We start from the raw sequence: 21,740 nt of genomic DNA, 5'->3' as shown, positions 1-21,740 counted from the left end.
TGAGAGGTGGTTAGAGTGAGAGTGGAGTTTACATCTTTAATTTTATATGTGTTGGGAACTCTTGGTGTTAAAATCCCCTCTGAAAATCTTGATTGGAAATTAATTTGCAATAAGACAATCCACTAAGACAATGTATAGCACAAGCCATGGTTATATTAAATTTTAATAAGAAACATTAATATTTTAATTAATTATCCTTTCAAATGTTAAGTTTATAATATTTATGCTTCATAAGTTATTAAAGCTTAAAAACACAAAACAAAGTATTTCATTTGCAACTAAGATAATTTGCCTAGCACATTGAAAGGTTAAGCCACTTGTCCGAAAAGGTTAAGTAACTTTCCCATAATCTCATGATCAGCAAAATTCAGAAATAGAAGTTGAACCTAAATTTTTCTGACTCTAAGGAAGGTCCTAAGCCACTATACAACCATGTTTCTCTTTACCTTTTGGAAATTACTTTCTTTTAAATCACTTTTTTTTTAGTTAGTACAGAGAGGTTTTACTCAAACTAAAGCATTCACTATGAAAAAAAGACCATGAAAATAATAATAGCACAAAACAAATTTCAGTTATTCTCATATATAAATAGATAAGCTCATTTATTTGTATAGTCAATTAATCAATAAATATTCATTAAGTTACTATTACGTACGAGATACTCTGATAGGTTCTTGGGGCATAAAGATGAAAATAAAATGTTTACTTCCCTCAAAAATCTTACTCTTTTATTTCCCATATCTAAATATATTTAAGAAGATAGTGTTCTCTAATGAATTGCTAGTGGAGTTGTGAATTAATTAAACCATTGTGGAAGGAAATTTGGAAATTATGCCCAAAAGGCTATAAAGGAATGCCTACCCTTTTGATCCAGCAATACCTCTACTGAGTCTGTGTCCCAAAGAGATTTAAAAAAAAATGGGAACAGACCTCTTCATACAGAAATATTTATAGCTGTTCTCTTTGTGGTTACAAAGATTTAGAAACTAAAGGGGCTGTCCATCAATTGGGGAATGGCTGAACAAACTGTAGCATATGATGGTGATGGAATACTTAGGGGCTATAAGGAATGATAAACAAGATGACTTCGGAAAGAACTGGAAAAACCTCCATGAATTGATACGAAGTGAAATAAGCAGAACCAGGAAAACATTATACACAGTAACTGAGACAGTGTGGGATGATCAAATGTGATAGATTTTGCTTCTAATAGCAATGCAAAATGATCCAGGAAAATTCCGAGGGACTTATAAAAAAAGAATGCTATCTCCAGAGAAAGAATTGTTGGAGTATTAATGCAGATGAAAATATATGATTTATTACTTATTTATTTGGGTATATGATTTGAGGTTTGGACTTTTATAAGATTATTCACTTACAAAAATGAATAGTCTGGAAATATGTGTTGCGTATATATGTATAACCCAGATTGAATCGTTGTCAACACGGAGAGGGGGGGAAGGGAGGAAGACAACATGAATCATATAACTTTGGAAAACATGGGTAAATTTATTACTAAAAAAAATAAAGATAAAACATTAAAAAAGAAGATAGTGTCTTTTGGGAATGTGGGTGTTTGTGTTATTAAATTATCTGTTTTTTCATCTGTTAGAAATAAAGGTGTTGGAGCTCTCAGATGAAATTTGAAAGGAAAGGAAATCCTAAATATGAATATGGATTCTAACTTCTTTAAACACATATACAATCATATAACGTCCAAAACTACCTGAAGCCTTTGGCTAAGAAGAGCTTTTTTTTTTCCAAATTGTAAGAAATCACTAAAAAAGAAGAGTTTTAAGCCATCGAGATTCCAACTAACCTTGATATTTTCCTTTGCTATATGGAAATGAGACCCTTAAAGATGAATAAAGATCACTAAGAGTCATTAGAAACTTGAGATTCAGGTGTTCACCTACTTGTTGTTGTTCAGTCATTTCAGTAATGTCAGACTCATTGTGTCCCCATTTGGTAAACATACTATAAGTGGTTTGCCATTTCCTTCTCCAACTCATTTTATAGATGCGGAAACTGAGATAAACAGGGTTAAATTGTTTGCATAAGGAGTCACAGTTATTAAAGTGTATAAGGCCTGATATGAATTCAGGTCTTCCTTCTGCCAGTCTTGTTGCTGTAGCCACTCTGCCACCTAGCTATCTACTCACTTATTTAGTCCTTTCCCAATTGTGGGGTATGAAAAATTAGGGGAAAATGTATATATGTATGATTAGAACATATTTTTATTTTAATTTCCCTCATTATACTTATTATTTCCCTCATTATACTTAAAAGAATCTTTTAGAGATGTTGCATTTTTATTCTGTCTGGAATTTGTTAAAATTTAAGATCAAGTATGCTGGACTTAAATGATATTAAAATCATCTATATCACTATAACAAGCAAAATAGCAATTTATTGATTTGGGATGATACAGCTAAAATATAGTATTAAATGAAAACAGTGTTATGCTACTTACATAATAGTTTAATATCATTATTAACATTGTATATTATAGGACGTAAGTCAAGTTGGCATAAATACATTTATATTAAAAAACTAGAGGGTTCAGCTTGACTTCCTGAATAGTTGTACTGTGTCCCACTGCTATTTGAGTAAAATAGTAACCTATGACTTGCAGAGATTCCCAAACCTATTGCTTCTCTAGCAACTAGGTGTCACAGTGAACAGAGATCTAAGGCTGAAATCAGGCAGAGTGATCTTCCCGAATTCAAATCTGGCCCCACATCCTTGCTAGCTGTGTGACCCTGGGTGACTCATTTAACCCTATTTGTCTCAGATTCCTCATCTGCAAAATGAACTGGAGAAGTAAATGATAAATCACCCTCCAGTATCTTTGCCAAGAAAACCCCGAATGGGATCACAAAGAGGTGGACATGATGGAAACAACTGAACAACAACTACTTATCTAATATTTTGGGAAAGAGTAGATATGACTTTACCCTCAATTGTTGTTTCTCATCTTAGGTACCATATTTTACGAAGGATGTGGATGATAATAGAGTTCATCCAAAAGAAAGCAACTGGTAAATAAATGGGGAGAGTGCTATTAAAAGTTCAGCTGAAGGAGTTGGGGATATTTATCTGGAAGAGAAGACTTGGGAATGCAGGGATAAATTAAAGTCTTCAAGTATTCCAAGGATTGTAATGAGAAAAAGTCTTATTCTGCCTGTCCCCAAAGAGCAGAAATAGGATCAATGGGTGGATCTTGCAGAGAGGAAGATTTTGGCTAGAAACACTTCCTAATACTTACAGCTAGGTCCCAATTAGTGTGAATAATGAATCCTGAAAAGATAGCATTATATGAACTCACACAGAACTATTTCCATTGAGATGAATAGACTGATTTACACACCAAATCGGTATGCCATTAGATGGTTCACTCTTTTAGGTTATGAATGCTAATAACATTGGACAGGAAGGAGATCAAACCAGTCCATAATTAGAGAAATTAATTCAGACTACTCAGTGGAAGGTCAAATACTGAAGCTGAAGCTTAAGTATTTTGTCCACATAATGAGAAAATAGAACTCACTGGAAAAGACTCTGATATTGGAAAAAGACTGAAGACAAAAGGGGATGGCAGAGGATGAGATGGATAGTGTCATGGAAACAATGAACATGCCTTTGGACAGACTTCAAGAGATAGGGAAGAATAGAAAAGAATGGAATAGGAATTGGTGCACTTTGGTTCAGGGGTTCACAAAAAGTGGACACAACTGAACAAGAACAAGAACATGCTAATGATGATGATGATGATAAAATACAGTATGATGAGAAGAGTATGTAGAACAGCATGAGTCAGAAAAACTTGGGTTCCAATACTGCCTTGTACATATACTTGATGCATGACTCTGGGCAAGTATTTAATTTCTTATTTCCCCAGGCAACTCTCTAGTAATGTAAGTTATAAAATAAATGTCAGTCTGCATTTGTGGAAGGCCCTTGCACAACAGGAATTCCCTAAAAGAGAACATCATAGATCCAGGCAAAATTAATATTTATAAACTTTTTAAGTTTGCAAAGTTTTCCCCCCTTTTACAACCTATGAGTTCTATAATCAAAGTATCGTAATCACATTTTAAAGATGTGGCAACTGAGGATGAAAGAGGTTAAGAGACTTTTCTTTGATTACATAGTTTATTAGGTATGAGTTTATTACAGAGCAGAAAATGATTGAATGTGTGTGTGTGAGAAAGAGAAAAAAAGGAAAGGGATTGGTTTTAAATGCATTCAAAAGTGAAGATGCTAATAATCATTAGTCCTTTAATGAGTTTATGCTTATTAGCATCCAAATTGGGTCAAATGAGTTGCAAATTTTGAATTAGCTAAATTCTGACAGATGGAGTAAATATGAGAATCACCTAAAACCATTTTGGAAAATAGATGTCCCATAACAGATAACTGCCAAAACATCTGTATCAAGTGGTGAAAAGCAATAACTTCTTAGTCTCAGCATATGCACCTTTAACTCTTTTACTATTGATTCAGACAAGCAGGGACAAAAAATAAATATGAATGATAAATTTCCTTTTAGAAAAAAGTAGATAACGTGAAAAGCTCTGAAGGATCTAAGTAGTATTAGAGTTCAGATGTGATTGTGAGTAGCAAATAAATACATTTTTTAAAAATAATTATCAAGGGGGAGCAGCTGGGTGGCTTAGTGAATTGAAAGCCAAGCCTAGAGATGAAAGGTCCTGGGTTCCAATCTGGCCTCAGACACTTCCCAGCTGTGTGACCCTGGGAAAGTCACTTAATCCCCATTGCCTAGCCCTTACCACTCTTCTGGCTTAGAACCAATGGACAGTATTTCTTCTAAGATGGAAAGTAAGGGTTTAAATTTAAAAAAATTATTATTATAATTATCGAGAAGTCCTAGGTTTAAGTCTGACTTCAGGTACTTAATAGTCATGTGACCCTAAACTAGTCACTTAATTCCCATTGCCTAACCCTTAGTGCTCTTCTGACTTGGAACCAATACATAGTATTGATTCTAAAATGGAAGATAAGGGTTTTAAAAATAATAATTATTATCAGTTTGGGTGGGTGTAAAAATTTGTTTATAAAATGGATCTGTCCTGGATATTTTTTGACACAGAGAACAATTGCAAGATAACTGAAATAAGTCCACTAGTAATGGAAACTTATTATAGTGAATGAGTGTCTCCCTCCAGTATCTTGCAGAATCTTAGATTGTCCTATAATGAGATCAAAAAAACTATTAAATGATGGCAGGGAAGAGGAATAAGAGGAAAGGGCTTTGTTTTGTTTTGTTTCATTTTTTAAAGTCCTTTTTGCATCAGAAAAGACAAATGAAAACATTCATAGAAATATAATCAAATTAATAAAAACTATGAAATGTCTACATTTGTTTATCTCAGTTCTCAAATTTTTGGTTTTAATTCACCTTAATTTTTTTCATCTGTTTTATTTTTATAGTTTAGGAAATTATACCTTTGTTGTAGATGTCTCATACCTGAGGTATAGCTTTTGTCTTACTATATAAACAGAGTTCACTACTAATGAAAAGATGTTATTGGTCCTGATTGTAATAGTTTCTCTCTACCTTCTTGTATTTTAGAATTACAACAACAGCCGCATGTATGATGGACCTGAGAAGATATCCCTTGGATGAACAGAACTGCACTCTGGAAATTGAAAGCTGTGTGTACATATCTGTGTTCCCTTTAGATTTTTTTAAGTGGTTCAGGGCAGTTTCCTTTTGTGCTACCATACTAATTATTTTCCATTCATAGACAGATATGGTTGATGTCTCAAAGGAGCAGAAAACGCTTTAATTTCTCTTGTGGCTATTTCTGGGGAGTAGGGAAATGAGGTTGGGAGGTGGCGTTAAGTAGTTCTCTATTCCAATCTGATTAGGCAGACTATTTGCTTTTTCTGAAACATAAGAAAGCTAATGCTCCAGATCTTAATCCATTCAGTTTGATGAGAGCAAACAAAGCAATTTGCTTACAAAATGCTGTAACATGCATGAATCACCTTCTTTTGGGTCCTCCTGGGACTTAGATGGGGGAAAAAATTAACATTAGGAACTCAAGGCTTTTTTTTTCTTTTCTGTACAATAGTAATATGTTCCAACTTGAGGATCATTCGAAAACTTTATAAGTTGTTTTGGATTACCTATATGAGAGGGGCAATAGGTACATTCAAATAGACAAAAGAAACGGACCCTCTCCTCTGTGTATCTAAAGCCTGCTGATCAGCATTATAGAATGCTATTTTCCCCATGAGTAATTCATAGATAAGACTGTTAATTTGTTGATTTAAGTTGATTTAAACCTGAAAATATTCCTTCTTGAGGTATGATGAAATGTGATTTTATAATGTAATTTAGTATATGCTTAATGAGTGACAAATCTACATTTCTACATAAAATAGATTAGGAAAAATAAAATTTTGACTTACAGAAATATTATGGGAATACAGTATTTTAATGAGTAGAACTTGATTTCCTGTGTGACCATGGGAAAGTCACTTAACATTTCCACTGAGGTTATTTTGTTTTGTTTTCCTGAAAAAATGGGGGAGTTTGCACTAGCTGGTTACTAATGTTCCTTCCAGCTCTAAATCTATGATCTATATTATAGAATTGTAGGACTATAAGATTATAGTCTTTATAGTGAATTTGTACAGATTGATACATAATATTCAAAAGATTAGATTATAGAAATTAGGTGGGAAACTACATTTAAAATGTTTATTGTCCACAATAGATATAAGAATCTGACTACACTGCAAAGCTTTTATGTTTATTTTAAGAATTTTATTGACAGAGGAAGGAGTTGAGCCCCCTAAGTCCACCTCCTCTTTTGAAATATCCATTAATAATAATTGTCGAGGGAGGTTGAACTGTTGAGCCAATCAGAAAGAGGACACAGTTCCCTTTATAAGCAAAAGGCAGGATTCTCTTGTCCTCTTTTCTCCAGAAGGAGGACAGCAAAAAGATCCATTCTTTGTTGATGGATATCCCATGTCCCCATTAGTAAACAATGTTTTTCTAACAAAAAAACAGAATTATATTGACAAATTGGAGTTTGTAGAGGAAAGGAACCAAAATGATGAAGAACCTCAAAACCATGTCATATATTAACAGAAAGGACAACTTATACTTATGAAGTGTTTTCTAGTTTGAAATGGTTTTCATTTGTTTTCCATCTTCCCTTATCTTATTTAGAGACTAGCTCTATAATTTAATAACTAGAGAAGGCTATGTGAGAAAATTCATCCTACTAATGGAATTTGGCACATTTTCCTCAATTTAGAACTTTTAGAGAAGGGCCTGTTGGTTGCAACACTGAATACATTCAAACCAGATTAAAATGGAATTGGGGAGCATTTAACAAAAAAATAAAATACAAGAGAACATAAATAATATTAATGCCCAGTTTTCTAAGTAAATATGCTGTCTGCAGGGATCTTTCAGTATGGTTATGTGACCTTCTTTTCTACTGGAGTTTGACATCACTGGCCTTGAGTATCGAGAGGTTATCAGCTTTGCTCAGTTATACATACACTGTGTGTTCCGAGTTTGTAAAGGTGTAAGCAGTCAGAGATAGGACTGGAACATAGGTTTTGTTGGTTTAGACTTGTGCTCTATTCATTGTGACACTGCTTTAAAATTCCATAAATATTAAAAAATAATCTCAACTTTAAAGATGGACTAAAAACACTGTAAAAATGAAATAAAAGTAGAGATGTGAAATTATTTGTTCAAGTCCATGTAGCTGGCAAATGAAAGACCTAGACCTAAGTTTCTCAGTTCTGGTTCTTTCTGACTGAAAACATGGTGCTTTCTTCTTTTCAGTGTAGAAATAGTTAAACTTCTGCAGATGTATAACATAAAGAAAAAAATTCAAGTGGAGATGATATTATTTTTAAACATGGTGAAGTGTTGCATGAGGGAAAATTCTTTTTCTCCCCCAAAATGCTAATAATAATAATATCTAATCTATATCTGACTTTTCTTTTTTATTTACTTTGTTAAATATTCCCCAAATGCATTTTAACCTGGTTCTGATGGTACTCCACTCACAACAGCCCTGTTGGTAGGAAGAACACAATTATTAATTTCATTTTAAAGAGGAAGAAATTGAGTCTCAGAAAAAGCAAATTATAATGGCAAAATGACTAGTTAGTTGGTAGAGTCAGAATTGGCAATCAGATTAGAGTTCAGTGCTCTTTACATCATACTGTCTAGATACCATATTCAAAATTATAAGAGAGTTTTTAGCTAAATCTAAAGAAGAACATAGTAACTCTCTGTGCTGGTCAAAAAAGAAATAATCCCCTTCCTAAAGTGTTGAGGTCTCCATCAATGGAAGTGTTGAAGATGACTGAGGAAATCTTGTGAAAAATATTATGGCAAAAAAACTATATTGAGTGAGATATTAGTCAAGATAATGTTTAATGTTCCTCTAAATGCAAAGATTTTAAGATAATGACATTTAAACCATAATGGAATACTTTTCTAAAAAACAATAAAAATACATGCTCACAGAAACACACTGTATAGGAAAATTTAATAGCTAAAGAGGCCAAAGAGGAAATTGCAGTGTTTTGTTCTTCACTCTTAGAATCAATATTGTGAATTGGTTCCAAGTCAGAAGAGTGATGAGGGCTAGACAATTAGGACTAAGTGACTTGCCCCGAGTCACATTGCTAGGAAGTGTCTGAGGCCATATTTGAACCTAGGACCTCCCATCTCTACACCTGGCTCTCAATCCATTGAGCCACCTCACTGCTCTGAGAGCACATGTTTTAGTTGTACTCAGGAAGACTGAGTTTCAAATCCTGCCTTAATGTTTAATGGTCATTCAACTCAGAAATATGCAGAGATTTCACAAGATTGAGTTGTCAAGGACTTTAGATATATCCAGTCTAATCTCCTTATTTTATAATAAAGGGAAATAGGACCTAAAAGCTGAATTGACTTCCCCATGGTCACAAAGACAGTGAGTAATCAAACTGGAATTTACACTCAAATCCTGTGATTCTAAATCCAGTGCTTTCCCCATGATACCAGATTCTATTAGGGCACTCAGAGAAAACTCTAAGTCTATTTAATTGTTAATTGCCTCACCCCAGATTTAGTACAAAGCAGATAAAAATGGTAACTCAACAAATCCAAAGGAAAAATGTGTCACATAAATGAATATATTTTTAAAACTTGTCTCTTGTATAGACAAACTAAAAAAAAAAAACTAATAATAATATTACTGGATTAATTTATTTAAATTATTTGGAGCTAACAAATACTTAGTACCTCTTTTTTACTGTTTCTTTGTTCCTGGTAGATGGCTACACAACAGATGACATTGAGTTTTATTGGAGAGGTGGGGATAATGCTGTGACAGGTGTGGAAAGGATTGAGCTTCCTCAGTTCTCCATCGTAGAACATAGACTGGTCTCAAAGAATGTTGTCTTTGCCACAGGTGAGTTTCCCCCATATATATATATATATATATATGGTGACATCATTGCAGGTCCTGATCTTGAGTGGGAGAATAATGGGGCTGAGGCCCACCTGCAGTCGATTTTCACTTATTTAGGGCATCTCACACTGACTCACAATCCCTCCCCTACCATTAACCCATAATACCTAGACATCTTTGGTTCAGCTGTTAATTGATGAAATATCAATTAGTGCCCTTTCTTTTATTTTCTGTTTCTAGCTTACAGTTTTTTTTTTCTGTATTCAACAATGCTTTTATGTAGGGTGATTTGCATTCTTAAGATAGTTTGGAGAAATCAGTTCATTAAAGTAAAAATAAAGCCAGACTTTAAAGGAAAGATCCTGCAACTCTGAGAAACTTTGGATATAAATGTGGCATCTACTGTCAGATTTCTTTATTATGTTTATTCATTTTGGTGAATTGTTTTTCTTTTTTATTCTTTTTTTAAAGTTATTGATTAAAATATAATTCTCTGTGGAGCATTCAGCAATGGCTACACAATTTTTTCATTTTTTTATTTTTTTTAATTTTTGTTGATTAAGAAAAATTTTCCATGATTACATGATTCTTGTTGTTTCCTTCCCCTCCTCCCACAGGCAATGTACAATTCCATTGGGTTTTATATGTGTCATTGTTCAAGGTCCATTTCCATATTATTGATATTTACACTAAAGTGATTGTTTAGAGTCTAGATCCCCAATCATATCCCCATCGACCCATGTGGTCAAGTAGTTGTTTTTCTTCTGTGTTTATGCTCCCACAGTTCTTCCTCTGAATGTGAATGGTGTTCTTTCTCATAAGTCTCTCAGAAATATCTCGAATCATACACAATTTTTAAGGAAGATTCTGTAAAATTGAGGCTACTAGAGAATAGATTTACTACTCCATTTCTTCACAAAGTTCTTTAAATTGATAAATCAACCCTACCTCTAATATTATTGACAGTTGGCATTCTTTCATCCTTCTCATCTCTCTGGACATCAGCTTCTACTTCTAGAAATATTCAAGGCTTGGTTCATGTCCACACATTGACAGGCTAGGGAAACCTTTGCTATGGGCCAGTTAATCTTGTTGAAAGTACTGAGAATCAGAAGAGGAAAAAGAGGGAAATAGGTTTCCCTTGTGTGAGAAGTGAAAATACTGACTGTCATACTCATGCAAGCAAAGATTGAACTGGTATATACCAGCTGACTGACATTCCATGATGGAACATAATTAAATTCACAATTGCTGTATCCTGTCTTTTTCAGTAGAAGTTCTAACCGTACATGTTAAGTAACCGTAAACTCGAACATTTTTTAAAATTATATTTATTAAATAATTTTAAATGGGCCAGGAAAAGAGAAGGCACCAGCTACATGTGTCTGGCAGGTTCCTTAGCAACCTTTTGCTTCTCCTCTGCAAGCCCCACCATACACATATACTCAATCTGAGATTCAAGGAAAAAGGACCAATCTCCTTCATATACTCTAATTTATGCTATTCATGAATCTCTTCCCCAAGCTTCTTTCATTAGTGTATTCTCACCTGACTCCATAGAAGAGGCAGGTCTTCTGGACACCAGGGGTCATGAGATAAACTCAAACATTTTTAATGAATTATTTTCCATAGTCAATAAAATTCCTTCGTGGTTAACTGGGACAAATTATTTGTCAATTATTAAAATGATAGTTTAATTGGTTTCATGAACCAACTTGGATCAGCATAAGGCGTGCTGAAAGCACAGGGGAATTCTGGTTGCAAAATAGTCCCAACCGACACCTGCCACTATCTGGAAAATATCTGGAAAATTGCAATCATTAGGTCGTTAGGGTGTACTCAGGAAATAATTCTCTTAGTTTGTGCAGTGTCATCAGAAATATTTTATTAGGTGGTTGTAATTTATGTGAATTCTTTTAAAGGGTGACTGTAACCAGGTATGATTTCATATAACTCAAAAATAGCCAATCCATTCTTCCTTTACCATTAATTCCCACCCACAACCTCCACAACCTTAAGTATCGATTATGGTGAAACTAAATGGGATGATCATAATGGATCTAATATTAGGCTGTATTAGGAAGCTCTGCATTCAAATTCTGCCTCAGACACATTTTTTAACTGAATCAATTATGTTCTCAGTGTAGAGAGTCCTTCATGTGAAAATCACCTTTAACATTGCAAGTTAGCATATAGTATAAGAGAGTTTCTTGGGTCGCATAAATGGTAAATAACTCATTCAGGATCACATAGTCATCAGGTAAGAGTTAAGGGTCTTTCTGGTTCCAAAACTGGCTCTCTGTTTTCTGGGCCTTCTTTTCTCTCTTTTGATTTTGACTCTATACAAGTAAATGGATAAAATTTACCTATTCCACAATTATAGTCCAGGGCAGTTAAGGGACAATGGATAGAGCTGGGCTTGGAATCAGGGAGACTCAGCTTCATGAGTTCAAATCCAGCCTCAGACTAGCTGCATGACCCTGGGCAAATCATCTCACTCTATTTGCCCAAGTTCTTCAGCTGTAAAATGAGCTGAAGAAAGAAATGGCAAACCATTCCAGTATCTTGGCCAAGAAAAGCCCCAAGGGCCAGTTATGAAGAACCATGACTGACACAAAGCTTCCTGCAGGCAGATGACGTTCACTATGCCATCAAAAAATGGCTCCTTTGGATATTACAAAATATTCAGTGTGATAACATTATATTTATACAGTACCTTGTAATTTACAGAGACATTTCACCTACACAATTTAATTTGATTCAAGAGTCTATTGTGTGCATTGGATTTTACTAACAACTAACTTGATATTTAAAGTAATAAATATTTCTTTTCATAATATACTTCCGATCTCCACTTTTGTCCCATCCACTAAATGAAATAAAAATCCACCCATGTTTTTTTCATCCCTTGCTATTGTTTAGGCTTTTAATAAATCCTCAGTGAATATCCATAAAGCCTACTGGAGGACTTCTTCTAGGTCCCTCTATATAGTACAGATACCCATGAGGCACTTAAGCTTCCCATCTTTTATTCCTCATACTTGTTACTTGATAGAATTTGTGGCTCTTCAGGTCATACAATTCCTTGATGAAGATTTGATATCACTTTTTGTGTTCAAATGATCAGTATAATTCTGCTGCATTTACAACTATATTAATGACTAAATCACAAGTATTCAGGCACTGGAGCTTGGATTTAAGTTTGACAAATAAAAAAGTTAATTTTCTAACAATTGTTGAAGGATATTGATATTTAACCTTAAAGCATATGATGAAGGCTAAAACCTTATTCATTAAGAAACTGCTATAATTTATAATGGGCAAAGTAAAAAGGGGTTCATCTTGCACTTTTCATAAAAATATAAATTTTTAATCAAATAAGCACAAACAAGTTGAGAAGGATGTGTAACTCCCTATATTCATTCAAATAATTTATGCTAATTACAATTCATTCTTCATGAAGCAAGTTTTCTAAGGATATTCTCAGCAGAATTCTCATCATAGGATTGTAGACTCCAGATATAGAATCAGATGGGACGTTAGAGATCATCTTATGCGAATGCTTCATTTACAGATGAGGAAACTGAGATGTGTTAAGGGACTTGCCCAAGATCACAGAAACAGTAGAATTCAGAAGCAATATTTAAATCTAGGTCTTCTGATTTCAGTACAAGTGCTTTCCATTATGACAAAATACTTTCTCCATCAATCAATAGATGTCTAGTGAGGATCTATAGCCTATAGGAACTATGTGAAGCCCTCATGAGATGTAGTCGCTCCCTTTAAGGAGCTTACAGTCTAGAAGTAAACTCAGTCCTTGTGTCAACATATGTAATCATGCAAATGAATTTAAGTAAGCTAAGTAAATTAAATAGATTATATTGCTAGATTAAAAACAATGAAAATCACACTTTAAAATAGTCATCCTTTAGTTCCTATAATCTATCTAACCCAAATTAAACTGATTTATTGAGAATTATATTGTGCACATCGAACAGAATCAGAAGGTAGCAAAATATTGAGGTGAAGATCTAGAAAAGAGTGAAATTAAAAGTGAGGAAAGGGAAAGAAAGGGGAAATGCAAAAAGATAAAATTCTGTGAGTGGAGCGAGAAGGATGAGCAACCACATGAGATGACATGACATATGTTCCATCTGATTCAGTTCTCATCTAAGTATATGTACCTCTGAAATGATCCTAGGGTCAACAAAAGCTCTGAGTAGAGATATTCCGTGGTTAGTAGTATATAAGAAAACCCTGAGCATGGAATTCTCTAGGAATATGCATAAATATAGTTCTACTGCAGAGTGATTAGTAGCAACTCATTGAAAGCTAATCTATCTATCTATCTATGTGTCTATCTATCTGTCTATCTATCTATCTATCTATCATCTATTAGTCTGTTGGTCTGTCTCTCTATCATCTATCAGTCTATTTATATGTCTATCTGTCTATCTATTGGTTTATTGGTCTCTATCATCTATCAGTCTGTCAATCTGCGTGTCTATCTAGCTCTATCAATCTATATATTTCTATCTATCTATCCATCCATCCATCCATCCATCCATCTAATCTATCTTTCTGTTTGTCTGTCTGTCTCTAACTACATCTATCTGATCTAGTACAGGACTCTAAAAATACAGATATTTAAGAAATGTTTGATAAGTTCATTAAAATTATCAATCAAAAAGAATAATAATTCAGATTACTAACTATATCATATGAATTATTCAAATGCATTTATTAAGTGTCTTCTATGTCCCAGGCATGTGTTAGGCACTGGAGATAAAAAAGAAAGAAAAGAAACAGTCTGCTTTCAAGGAGTTTCCATTCTATTAGAGCAGAAGACATGTACCTACCTAAATATATAGAGAATTCTTGCAAAATAAATACACAGCATAAAATAAAAGGTCATTAGGAAGGAAGAAATGAGAAGTTTGGGCAATCAGGAAAGGATTCCTGGAAAAAAGAGAGCCTGACTTGAGTCTTGAAAGAAGTAAGGTATTCTAGAAAGCACAGGGAAGGAAACAGTGAATTTCAGATACAAAGGGGAAAATCCATGCACATGTACAGAGATTTTAAGAATTGAGTGAGATAATGAAAGAACACCCCAATATGACTGGAAGGGAATTTAATTCAAGGATGTATTGGAGCTAGATCAAACTAGATTCCAGACCTGATTGTTAAATTTTCAACATGAACATTTACATATATGAAACCAGTAAATGCTTAAAATTAGCTCTTGATCTTTTGTTTTGTTGATGGTCTAGCCTTTAGAGATTGAGAAGAATGTTAACAATGCAGATTAAACTTAAAAGTGTGCCATACATACATATCAATGTATATACATATATACTTTTGTTTTCTGAGATCCCTTTGTCATCATTTGCTAGCATATTTCTGGAAGTAATATGTAAGTTGTAAAGGCAGTTTAGGGTCAGGTGGTAAAATGCCTTAAAACCAAAACAGAGCAATTTATATAATTTTTAATTTTATTTAGTCAATTTAGCAATTTATATTTTATGTGAAATATCACAGAAGCAGTTATGTACCTAGAGAAGCCAAAATAAAAGTGAGTGCTAAGATACTCAGCTTCTTTTATAAGTAGGATGGACTAAACTGATTGCAGAAATATTGTTTTGCATATTTATTTTGTTTTTCTTTTCTTTCAGTGGACATATTGGCATATGTTGGAAAAAGAGTGCCTTGTGAATTTATTTTAAAATTCTTCTTTAAGATTTTAAGGGTAAAAAGGGAATAAGTGATGAATGATAATGAATAATTCCATTTACTATGTTAAATTACTATCTTTCAGAGATCAGCATTCACATTTATTTTTATCTGCTATGTCAACGAGAAATTCAAAATGCTATTTTCTATAAATTGAAATATAATAAGCATTGCCTATATTTAATATAAGCTCTGGCAATTCTCTAGGATCTAATTTGCAAATTCCTTCCAGCTCTGATTTTCAGCGAAATCAATAAGAGACATAGATGCCTTAATGGTTTTGTAACTTGTACTCCTTAAAACCTACTTTTCTTCTAAGGCATGCTTTAGTAGAAGAGTGATGTTCATTAGAACTATAGACATGTAACTTAATTTATCTTCTTCAGAAAACAAATGTTTTTAGTCTTGGTAATCCTTAGGGACCTTGAGAATTTAAGAGTTAGAAAGGGACTTTTTAGGTTATATAGCTCAGCTTCCCCCCTCAGCAGAAGCAAATTTCTGTGCTTTGGGTTAACAGCAGCTCAGGTGTCTAGCCTTTACAAAGAGACAGCTCACATTCAGGTCCATAAAGTAGCTCAGTTGTCACATGTCCCTGAAGTCCTTTTTTTAGGCGACACCTTTCAGGCTCAAAATCTCTTTGCTGGGTACCAAGGGGAAGCTAGATTCTTCTTGATCTATGACTACTTCATCTCCATAGCAAGCAGAACCTGACTCCTCTTTTCGGATTGCATTGAGAACCTTTCTAAAAAAAAAAAAACTTTAATGGTGAATAACCCATATCTTTGTGGGATATATTTGATTCTTGCAAAAAATAAAAAAATTATTCTGAGGCAAAAGAGGTGAACAAGAGGGATAATTGATGTGATTAATATTGGTTTGGTTTGGGTTGGGTTGGCTTTGTTTTCGGTGTTTTAAAACAAAGTCCTTATAAAATAATGACATTATTTCACTATGACTCCTAAGCTAGCTATGAAGATACTTCCAAACGTGATATATAATCAGTAGTGACATTACTAAAATATATGCAAACACTCCTAGTGAAATTACTTTGAAAATCAATACTTACTTACATGTAAAAATACTAATAGAATTTAGAGTTCCTGAAGGTAAAGTTTAATTTTTACTTCATATTCCAAGTATCTAGGAAAGTGCTAAAACACAACAGACATTTATTAAATAATTGTAGATCAATGAATAGTATGCCTTTATTTAAAAATTTCTTACTTCCTAAACTCATGGCTAATATAGTGTAGAGTTAAAAAAGAGAAATATTTCAAGCACCTTTGGATAAGGAGCTATAGAGTTGCTGTTCAATTTGTAGAGTCACAGATTCTCAGAATTGAAAGAGATCTCAAGAAATGATCTAAACCCAATCAAATAAGAGAAAGAATGTTGTCTATGACATCTCTGACAGCCTCCAGAAGTAAAGGTTCCCCAAGGCAGCCCATTCCAATTTAGGAGACACTTTTGAAGAGTTACAGTAAGTAGTGCATCCTTTCACTGAAAATGAAATCTGCCTCTCTGGAATTTCCATCTGATACATCTAGATCTGCCTAAGATATTCCCTTTTCATTTTAGTGCTATTAAGTTTTATAAACTTTAATTCAAACAGAATTGCAGATACATTTTTGGGGGGAGGGCGTGTTAGCCATATAAATTAGATGTCTATGTAGATGAGAGTCCTAGAGCAATGATGTGCCACTTTAGACCATTTAGTCCAGGAGTTCTGAACCTTTTTTGTGTCATAGACTCTTCTGGCTTTCTGATGGAACCTATGGATCCCTTCCTTTTCTGTGTGAATTTTTTTTAATTCATAATTGAAAGAAATGCTAAACCTCAGTTAGCTGTTATGAATGTTTCCCACCCCTAGCAAGCTAATCTATCCACTGACCCAGTTTAAGGACACTTTATCTAGTCTCACCCTTTTACTTGACAATTTAGAAAACCCAGAGAAATCAGGTCTCTTTCTGAAAGTAACACAGATAGTAGGAAAGCCAGAAAAAGAACCCACCTTTCCCAGTTTCTAATCTATTCCTTCTAATATGGAAGAAGGAAGAACGCTGTGTATTGCGCTGCTATATGGAAAGAGTGATGAATGATTAATTAGATGAATGAATAAATTAATTTATTCAGTGCTTAATATGAGCAAATTCCTATTGGAAGTGCTGGAAGACAGTCCCTGTTCTCAAGAAGCTCACATTCTAATAACAAGACATACAGAAGGATTCAGAAGATGACATGAAAAAAAATTTTCTTATATGGTAGCAAAGTAGATGGTTATGTTTCTCTTGAATGTCATCCTCAGTGATAAAATATTATCAGTTTCTGATATTGAATTTTTTGACAGTACCAAGGACTATGGTCATAAGAATTTTATTTTCTGGCACCTACTGGACCAGTTGTCAGTCTGTATCACCACAAGGTTTGCTTCCCTGGATGATGGCTGTGGACACTGGCTGGGAGCATTACTATTCCCAGAGTTCTTTTATTCAAGGTAGTAGGTTGTCTTTAACAGAGCACAAAGGGAGATGGCTAGCAATATGGTAGTAATGGTTTGACTTGCCTTATACTGCTGCCATTCCCTGTGAGTGATTTTCATTTAGAGCTGGTTGGCATTTGAAGATGATGGCTGTCCTGTTCTCCATATGAATTGCTTCCCAAATAATGACTGTAGAGTCTGGGCTAGAAGAAGGACTGGTGTTCTGAGGACAGCTCCCACTCCTCGGGCTCTTGTGACTATCTCCCTATTGGTGACATTTGGTCAGCAGTTATTGCTGGTGGTGATGAGAAGAGTGGGTTCCTCCATGATGGTTTCTCCCCTCAATGATGGCTGCAAGGGATGGATTGGAAGCAGGTCTGGTGGCAGATACTTCTATTTTGGCTTAACAGAAAAACCTAGGAATGTGTCCAGAATTTTGAGTCTATTACCATGGTTCAGCATCTGCCCTGGCATCATCAAATATCTGCATTGGCACACTTACATTAGAGCTTCTGCACATTTCTCTTGACATTTTAAAACAGGCCTTAATGCACTAATGCACTGCAGTATCAATTTCACAGTATCAGCCTTAACGCATCTCAGAGAGCATTAACTTCTGCCAACGGAAACTTTGCTAGGTTTTCCGTGTGGTTGTGGGATTCCTGCATTAATGCATTCTGACCTGACAGTACTTCTAGGATGCAATGCTGCTCTATGCTCTAGACTATTTTTTGTGTAGTTAATGATAACTCTCATTTGTTTAGAATTTGAAAATTGCAAAGCACTCTTCTTGTAAAATCTTTGGGAGGTAGGCAATTTAAGTGGTGTCATGTGCATTTTGCAGATGGGGAAACTGAGACCAGGGAGAGTAAGTAGCATTCTGAAATCATGCAACTAAACTTGCTTAAGTTAAACTCAAGCCTGAGTCTTCTAACACCAAGGTCAATCTTTTTCCTCAATAGTATTCTGTTTCTCTATATCCTAAACTGTTTTTAATTTGAAAATAATGTTATACCTATGCTTAAATGGGCAGTTATTGTCATATTTAGGTTTTTATCTACTCATTTTTACCTTAGAAATAACCTTAAACATTTTTACCATAGATTACCTTAGAAAGGCTGTCACAGGATATCCAGAGGAAGGCTCAGGGAAAACACTTGAAGGACACTGAAACTTACGCACATAACCACTGATATACAGCTTCACTTCTATGACATTTTCGGACAGTGTTGTAATTTTTAAAAAATTCTCATCACTTTTGGTACCTCCGATCCTAATTGGCCTAGAGAATTTCTAGGGATCAAGATAATTTTGAAATGGGAATCATTGCTAAATAGCACAAGATCCAAAATGCTCGCTCAAATGTGAATGCTTTCCATAGATAATAAACTCAGCAGTGAAATAGGTGGATAGAATAAGGGTTCAAAACTATAAATATATAACAAAATGACAGATTTATGTAAACTTATTAATTTAAAATTAAAATTATGTAAAGGAAGAAGGGAAAGGAATCAGGGAATATTTAATTTTACACCCAAATCAGAGACTAAAACCCTAACCCTAACAACTTTCCATATTCTAAACTAACTCCTTAATTACTATTTAAGGTTAGGGAGGGGTTAGTAGGAGCAAGAACAAGGGCCAAAGTAAATCTCATGCAACTGAAGTCCTCTTTGGGCCTAGCAGAAGTCCCAGTAGGAAGAGTAGCACTGCAGGACCACAGAGGATCAGGAGGGGAATGATGATTTAATACACACACTGTCCACCGGTGTAATGTAACTCGCTCTACCACACCCTCAAGATGGATTGATTGAAGGAAAGTTCAGTCTCCTGGCAGCTTCGTCTTCTTCTTCAGAGAGAGCCAACTCTACTCACGCCCTGTCTCCTTCCCAGAGAGCCAGCTGTCAGTCTGAACTGACTCTCAGCTCCTGAGTGGAGTTCCAGATTGTTGGCTGATAGCATCTCCTGGTTTCAGCTTTCTCCTGCTAAAATCCCTTACAACAGTAGTCAACCAAAGTGTGACCTCACAAAGAACCTACCTTGATCTTCAAATGCATTAATGGGAACATGATGTCCAGACAAGGAAGATGACAATTCAGCTGTTCTCCACTGTGTTAAGGTACTCCAAGCTGGAGTACTGTATTCACTTCTGTATGCCAACTTTTAGTAATGTTATTGACAAATTGGAATAGATTGAGAAAAGGGCCAAAAAATAGGATGATGTGAGAACAGGAGATCATGTCAAATGAAGATATAACTGAAGGAAGCAGAGATAATAGAAAATTTATGGGAATAGTAAATGAGATCAGCCAAGTATTTGATAGGTCATTATGGGGAAGAAAGACTCAGAGGGCAAATCTAGGAGTAATTCGTGAATCTCTCCCCCCCAAAAAATATATATATATGTCTTGATAGAAAAGTTTAAAAAAGATTCTCAGAGCAATCCAGAAATTGTAGGAAGATGTCAAGACATGGTGGTTTCATCTTACTGGTGGTCTTCATGTGAAGCTAAGAATGACAACTTTTCAAGAATTGTGTAGAGGACATGCTAGGTAACATATAGGTTGGACAAGAAGACCTTAAGTCCCTTCTATCTTTGAAGAGAATCAGCCATGCACCAAGGTAAACACATTCTATAAATATTTCATTTGATTTTCACAGAAACCCCGAATTAGTTATTTTCAATCATATCCTATTCTTTGTGACCCTATTTGGGGTTTTCTTGTAAAAATACTGGAGTGATTTGCCATTACCTTCTCCAGATCATTTTATAGATGAGAAAACCGAGGCAAACAGGATTGAATGATTTGTCTAGGGACACACTAATGAGTATCTGAGGTCTGATTTGAACTCATGAAGAGGAATCTTTCTGACTCCAGGCAATCTATCCACTGTGCCACTAGCTGCCCTATAGATATTATTATAATTCCCATTTTACAGTCAGTATAACTGAGGTAAATACAAGTTATGTGATTTGCCAAGGATAACATAGCTACTGTCTGAGGCAAATTTTAACTCAGGACTTACTCCAGGCCCATCATTCTACCCACTGTGCCACCTGCATACTTTGAGGGTATATAATTATGGGAACTCTCTCCCCTATTTATCAATAGCACTTATCATTGCAAGAAAACAGTATTGATCATTTATTAACAAGTAGACATTTCATGAAACACAAATTTATTATATAGATTTAATTAACTTATTAAATAATTAATAGTAAATTTAATTATTTATGTATTAATGGTCTGCTTTATATACCATTAAGTATGAAGCTGGGGTAGGAAGTCACTATAAAAAATTAAGGATACAGACCCTAATATGAAGGTGTTGACCCTACCAGAATATTTCCCATAAGAAGCTTTTTTAAAAAAATATTCTAAGACTGATGGCTTATTTAGCCTATGAAAAACTGGAGCATTTTTTGGCTATAAAAGAAGTTTACAGCATTCATCCCCTTCTAGAAGCTTATAATCTAAATCCCAATGAAAATCATTGAGGATAAAGAAAAAGGAAATTTGAGGAAAAAGCCACTAAACATGGTCTCATCTCATAAGTATATGATATCAAATGATATTTATTCATCAGATGTAATTTGGACTCCTAGGATATGTAAGTTGATGTGCTAATCACTTGAGGGATGAGGTTAGATAAAAAGATAAATAAGACCTAATTTCTCTATTCAAGTATTTCATAACAGAAGAGAATGCAGGAAAAGAACAATAATAAATAAGAAACAAGGCAGAATATGATAATACTAACTTATATTTATATTTAGTGTTTTAGGCTGACAATGGGCCTTGTAAATATCTGTCAATAAACATTAAGCACCTACTATGTGCCAGGAACTGTGCTAAGCACTGGAGATATATAAAGAAAGGCCATAGACAGTCTACCCTCAAGGAGCTCACAGCCTAATGGAAGAAATAAAAGCAAAAAGCTATATACAAACAATAAATACATAAGATAACTTAAAGATAATTAACAGAGGAGAGAAGACTTAACCAAAATTAAGGAGGGCAGGTAAAAGTTTCTTGAAGAAGGTGGGATTTAAAGAAAACTGC

General features: G+C 34.4%; 1 protein-coding gene and 1 long non-coding RNA gene across 2 annotated transcripts in view; one reads left to right on the top strand and one right to left on the bottom strand.

Moving 5' to 3' along the window:
* Positions 1–21,740, top strand: part of GABRB3 (gamma-aminobutyric acid type A receptor subunit beta3) — a 268,362-nt gene that overhangs the window by 204,541 nt on the left and 42,081 nt on the right. The window contains exons 5-6 of the mRNA XM_001362948.4: positions 5,597–5,679; positions 9,330–9,467. Of these exons, the coding sequence (XP_001362985.1) occupies positions 5,597–5,679; positions 9,330–9,467 (221 nt within the window). The remainder of the gene's footprint in view (positions 1–5,596; positions 5,680–9,329; positions 9,468–21,740) is intronic.
* Positions 17,555–19,690, bottom strand: LOC103105800 (uncharacterized). The gene is made up of 3 exons (XR_008914189.1): positions 19,434–19,690; positions 18,785–18,969; positions 17,555–18,092 (listed from the first exon to the last, which is right to left on the bottom strand). It is a non-coding gene; the product is annotated as an uncharacterized LOC103105800 (long non-coding RNA).

This window comes from Monodelphis domestica, chromosome 8 (assembly GCF_027887165.1).
Source record: "Monodelphis domestica isolate mMonDom1 chromosome 8, mMonDom1.pri, whole genome shotgun sequence".
NCBI classification, from domain to species: Eukaryota; Metazoa; Chordata; class Mammalia; order Didelphimorphia; family Didelphidae; genus Monodelphis; species Monodelphis domestica.
Note: the sequence above shows the minus strand (reverse complement) of the source record. Positions and strands in the feature narration are given on the sequence as shown.